Genomic DNA, 6,000 nt, shown 5'->3' on the forward strand with positions numbered 1-6,000 from the left:
TCCTTATTCTCTAGATTGGGTCAGCGATATATCTATATAGCAATGTGTAGATCAGTGATTCTCAACCTTTTAGACTCAAGGCAACACACGCCTGGATAGACTCAAGGCCCCCTTCAGAAAATGCCAGATCTTAGTTTTCACTTGTTTTTTGATTACAGAAAAATAATAGAGCGGCTATGCTCAACATTTTTGCCCAGCAGGCTGGATGGGCAGTGCCCCATCCATCCTTGGGCCGGATCCCACCAGTGGTCCCAATCTGGCACCAGAGCTAGCTCGGTCCTGGCACCATCCGGCCACTTGGAGGCATTTGCGGGGCAGCCCAGCCGCAACCGAGCCCCACAGGAGAAAGGAAGTGTGGCTCAGCCCTGTGTGGAAAGGGGGCATGGCCTGGCTCCAGTCCGGACCTGTGCGGGAAAAGGGGACATGGCTTTGCCCCAGCCTGGCCCTATAGGGGGGAAGGCGCATAGCCTGGCCCCTGATCCAGAAGGAGGGCAGGGAAGGAGGTGTGGCCCGGCTGTGACCAGCAGGGCATAACTTGGGGTTTGAGGATTTGGCAAGGGGGAAGTGGCAGTATTAATGGCCACTGCTCCCCTGCCACGAAATTTCCCGCCTGTGGGCCAGATGCAATGGCTCTGGGGGGCTGCATTTGGCCTATGGACCAAAGGTTGAACTCTGTTGTAATACAGCAGTTTTTCTGTTGCAAAGAACAGAGACCACAATAGGGCAGAATGGTTTTTAAGACTATGGATTCCTGTTTGAAATCCTTGGGTTTCTCATGTGAATCATGTTTACACAGCTAACAGTGCTAACGCTGTGTGCCCCCTTGTATCACCCCTGATAGGATCTCAAGGCACCCAGTATTCCATGGCACCTTGGTTGAGAATTGCTCGTTCATATATAAAAGAACAGTTTTAGGTTTTGGGCAGTTCTGGGAGTTTTGATTTTTTTCCCATTATGTCAGGAATAAGCAGTGTATCACTGCTTAAAAGACTTCTCATACTTCTGTCAGAACTCAGTGTCAATAGCATGCCAAAAGGTGGACAAGCAGGGCATCATCCTTGGGGGCTAAGTGGACAGCCAGTTTGGGCACAAGATTGGCTGTCACTGCTGCCAACCCAGCAGTTGCCCCTCTCACCCTGCTCCAGATATGCTACTGGCAGGGGGGCACTTTCACTTTTTAATGACTTTTTTTTTAGCTGTATTATTTAGTGGCACTTTCACATGTTAATGACTTTTTTTTTAGCTGTATTATTTAGGCCTACACCTGCTGTGAATAGAAATATTCATTGGAAAGGGAAGAGCATGTTATGAGGCATCGATCTCAGCTGGTGCCTTTACATGCTATCCTAACAAGCAATGAAACTAGCCAACATTGTTAAGCTGTAGCGTCAGCATTCACGCCAAGGAGGGAATGGTGATCTGCTGGCAGCATCTCCGATCACTTGTGTTGTCTTTCCTTGCCTGTGAAATCTCTTCTTTTGTCAAGAATATTTTAAAAATTAGTTCCAGCATAGAGCATGTCAGTAGTGTCTGCTGCTCTGGGCACTGAACAGCTTTGACATGTCAAAATAGGCACGCTTTGGGACTACTGTCTTGAGAATTTGTTAGTTTTGGTCCCCAATCATTGATGCTGCAGGCTTTTGTAGTTAGCACTTTCTTAATGATGAGGCCCTGTCCTCACCTCCCATTCAGTTATCCAAACCAACCTATGACAAAGCTTTGGCTTAACCCAAATTTATATGAAGTTCTAACGGGGATATCACTAAATAGAAGGTACATGTCGCTGTTGTGCGGCTGTGTCTTGCAAACTGGTACATTAGCTCCCAAAAGATTGCAACCCTTAATGCTATGTGACATACTTGGTTACTGGAGGCTGGTGCCTGTCCACTGCTATATGAAATAACACACAAGAATCCCCTCTGATAATCCAGTGAATGAATTTATGGCAACTGCTGCCTTTGAATTGTTAAAGGAGCACTCCTACTTTTAGGCCCTGAAATTAACCTGTCTTGATAGCTGTCCCATGAAACAGCACTCCTCTCTAAGGATTGCATCTGTTTTTCAGGTTTCTTTTCCAACTAATCCTTGCTGGCTTTAATTAATATGAGCCAGATGCACCTGGTACGACAAAGAAATGTTAGTTTATAACATTCCCCCATGTGCCCCCCCACGCTCAATATCACCCCTGTGCAATCAAACATAGTACTTAATATTACATCTTTTTTAAGATAGCATACTGCTTTATGGTCTCTGGTAGCTTTGTCTAGCTCTCCTGTGATTCATCAGACAGGTGCAGTAAAAACCCAGTTTTAAGAGATGTTCTGAAAATGCTGCATATTTCTGCTCTGGAGTCTGCAGGTTTTGGAGACTTTTTCCTTGTTAGGCCAGAAATAATATACTTGTCTGAAGGTTTGTTATAGTGATGCTAGTGGTACCAAAATGGAGGTTTTCATGAAAAATCTCAGCCTTCTCTATAACAGGCTTTGCAAAACCTAGTTTTTGCTGCTTTTCCTTCCTACTTTCCATACTTCTTTGTGTCAGTGATGTCGAATAGCAGCATATAAACACCTTTGTGCTTTGCTTCCAGTATTGTTGCTGCAGAGTTAATAACTATGCTTTTCATTCCTGCCTTCTGAAGCTTTCCTTTTTCTTTTTGCACACATCATAGTCCTGTAGTCTAGCTCTTAGCCATTTTTGTTTGCAACTGAGATGAGTAGAAGCAAAGCAATGTAACTGTCTGAATTTTGTTGGATACATTTCTCTTCTGGTCCAGTAGGTGTTTCTTACAGTGCTGCCAACCCTTTCCCCTTTCTGAATTAAAAACTAAAAGAATTATCAGACTGATTAAGATGCAGGTGGCTGCAGGGAGAAATCTTTCTGGGATTGTATTTTCTTTGTTGTTTGTTTTCTAATTGAGTTTTCTATCTGTCAGGTTAAATTCTAAATGAAAAGCATACATTTGGGTTTGTTTTTTCTTGAATCATAATGAACTTTATTAGAGGGACATTGTCAAGGCATTTAGGATGCAAATTTGACTGGTTATGAGATATTTGTAATCTAATGGAAAGTACCCTCCACATTAATTTATTGCCTTGTATTGTAACACCTCATTAAAGATTTTAAAAAGAAAAGGCATTGTTTTGAGGTAATTTGCATACACCTTTGGGTGAAAGTCAGTAAAGCTTCCTCTGGTTTTTTGCAGGTTTTTTTTCTCCCCTTATTTTGAGCAAGGTGGATAAGAGCATAGATCCTACGCCTGATTAAAGGATTTGTGTTCCTACCTCTTAGTCTCCCTCTGCTGGCTCTGCCACAATGTTCAGCTAACAAGGGCTATTTCTAGCTTGGCTGAGATAAATTTGTAATGCTAATTCATGAATGGTGAGGTGGACAAAAGAGAGTCACACAGATAAGGCAGAGCAAATCTTCAAGCTTTCCAATGGGCAATACAAAATGAATGGTAGTCAAACTTGAGAAAAACGATAGTTGACAGCGTTCCTCTAAAAGGTTCAGATTGTGTGTTGGGGAGGGGAAGGGGGGGGTTGATATTTTAATGCAGCAGCTTTAAGCACTACACTATATTATACTGACATAAGATAACTTGTCAGTGACCTCATCACATCTTAAATGGGAGCATGACACATCCCAGAGTATAATCCCCTATTGCTCATTTATTTAAAGGATTATTTGGTGGTACTTCCTCTTTACGTGACGATACACTGTAGAGCTTTTATTTCATTATACGGTCATTCCTAAATCAGAGACTGCCCCAGATGTTCTCACAAAGACGTTCAGCTTAACTTCTGACCTCAACCCATTCTAGATTCAGTCTTTCTCAGTTTTTATAATTTAGTCTTTCTGAAACCTCCCTGTTTCTCAGCATGTGAAGAAAGTTGCATGTGTCCCCTCTCCCTTCCTTGATGTTAAGTATCTCGTATTTCATTTTAACTGGAAATATTTGAGGTAACACAGTGGGGCAGGCCATGAATTTGAGGTGACCGCTTCATGAACACAGGTGGGGGAATGATGAAGTCAACCAACTTAAGTTCAATTTCAGCAAAAGGATTTCTAGAAATGTAGCTAATAAGAGTAGAAAGTTATATAATTACAGTTGTGTTGCTTTGGTTTGTGGTCTTTTAGATGACCTGGGAGTAATTATACAGATTATTGTGCTCTGGCTAATAACGGCCTTGAGACTATCCGAATAATGGTATGCTATGCAGTTAACAAGAAAAAACTATACAGTCAGTATGCAAATCAGACCCCCTCAATCACAGTGCAAGGAATTGCCTAATTAATAATGCATGCCTGCAGAGATGCAAATCACTAAGTTTGTAGTTTCCTTAGACTCAGATGACATAAAACAATCCCATTCCCTTACCGTACGTGGGATGTCATAATGCTTTGTCATGAGGTAACTGCAGTTAACCTGTGTCACTGTTATATGTTATAACTGCTTCAGATATCAGTTTTGGTGTGTAAAAGAAAGGAAATGTGGTTTTTGAACTATTCTTGTATCACTAGGGCAGTTGGCAGCATTGTTCTTTACTCTTTCCTGATTTCTGCTTATATAATCTCTTTCTCTTCTCTCCATTTTTTGTTTTTATTTTACTTCCCAAGGGCATGATGATGCAGTGCCATGTGCGGTTTTGAAAAGTGTGGATAGTTTTAGCTTTCTCCAACACCCAGTCCATCAGAGGAGCTTAGAGATCCTGCAGAGATGCAAGGAGGAGAAGTACAGTAAGGCTCCATATCCCACCATCCTCTCTGACATGACACTCACACATTAGGAAATGGAGACCAGGTGCATTCTGGGGAGCGTTCCTGTGCAGCCCATTGAGATCATCCTAAGTAATTAGAGGATACTTTTAGGAAGGGATTTGTTTTTTAGTCCCTTCCTACTAGAAATTCTCAGGCAGGGTTTTAGTGTACAAAGATCTTGAATGGACTCTCTGGATTCTGTGATCCTGTTAACCAATTAGACAAAACCCCCCAGTGTGTGTATCCATGTTTAATGAATTAAACCTGGAACCATTTTGCTGATAGTTTCACATATTGCTCTGTGAAGACAGGATTTTGAAGTTGGCAACACTTTTCATACCATTCATTTTTTGTGGTGGCTATGAAAACATCGAAGGCAAGCATAGAGCACTTCAGAACCAGTAGGAATACTTCTAGTGTGATTTTAGGATGCCTGATATAGCTAGAATTTTACCTCCCATATGCAACTAGATGTAGTCCCTTTTCATAACATCATCTTTTGATACTAACTGCAACTGGAGAAGGCGCCAATATATTTGTGAGGTCTTTCATCTAAATGTGAAAAACTGTGATGCTGTAGGGCAGAGTCCTTTTTAGAATGGGTGGGCAGAAATGCACTTGGTCTCCATTTTCTTTTCACTCCTCTGTTTATTACATAATAAACTAGTCCTGCATGGAAAAAAAACAAACAGGCACTTCTGCCTGTGTTACTAATTGCTATGGCTGGACTCCTCTTGTGGGAGGAGAAGGGAGTTCAGCAGCAAGGAAAATAACATCACCTGCCACAAGGAACAGCGCATGGAGATGCAACATTATAACAATGTATAGGGCCTCCTGCAAGATGCCACAATGCTAGTTGCTCATTAAACACCTCTATGTAATTGTTGCACTTTAAAAAAAAAATCAAATCCGCGTTCAGTTGCAGACCCTTCACAAAGACACTGAAATAATACAGTTTCCAGATCTACCTTGTTGCTTGCAGGGAAAAGGGATCAAACTTGAAGGTGAACATGAAAATTATGTATTTTAAGTTTTGTGCCTTTATATTCCTCCTTTACGTTACATAAACAGCATCTACAGAGAATGGAGCATTGCTTTAAACAATCCTTAAGGGCAGTTTGGTTTCTAAAATGCACATTTTAAAGCTATTATAAGGAGACGCCTAAATGCAACATCAAAAGGCTTTTCCCCACATTGTAGAAATATGTGCGGTAAGTACAGCATTTGCATGTTAGCGGTTCA

The 6,000-nt window shown here is 41.6% G+C and overlaps 1 protein-coding gene across 7 annotated transcripts in view; it reads left to right on the forward strand.

The window, feature by feature from the left end:
* The window catches only part of MYO9A (myosin IXA), a 320,527-nt gene that overhangs the window by 239,771 nt on the left and 74,756 nt on the right, over positions 1-6,000 (forward strand). For 6 of the 7 annotated variants that reach the window (XM_025214001.1, XM_014524020.2, XM_014524018.2 and 3 more), the window contains one exon: positions 4,618-4,737. The exons of the other annotated variant lie outside the window; for it this stretch is intronic. In XM_025214001.1, coding sequence (XP_025069786.1) covers positions 4,618-4,737 — 120 coding nt within the window. The remainder of the gene's footprint in view (positions 1-4,617; positions 4,738-6,000) is intronic. 7 annotated transcript variants of the gene reach the window in all.

Source organism: Alligator sinensis, unplaced genomic scaffold (genome assembly GCF_000455745.1).
Source record: "Alligator sinensis unplaced genomic scaffold, ASM45574v1 scaffold971_1, whole genome shotgun sequence".
NCBI classification, from domain to species: Eukaryota; Metazoa; Chordata; order Crocodylia; family Alligatoridae; genus Alligator; species Alligator sinensis.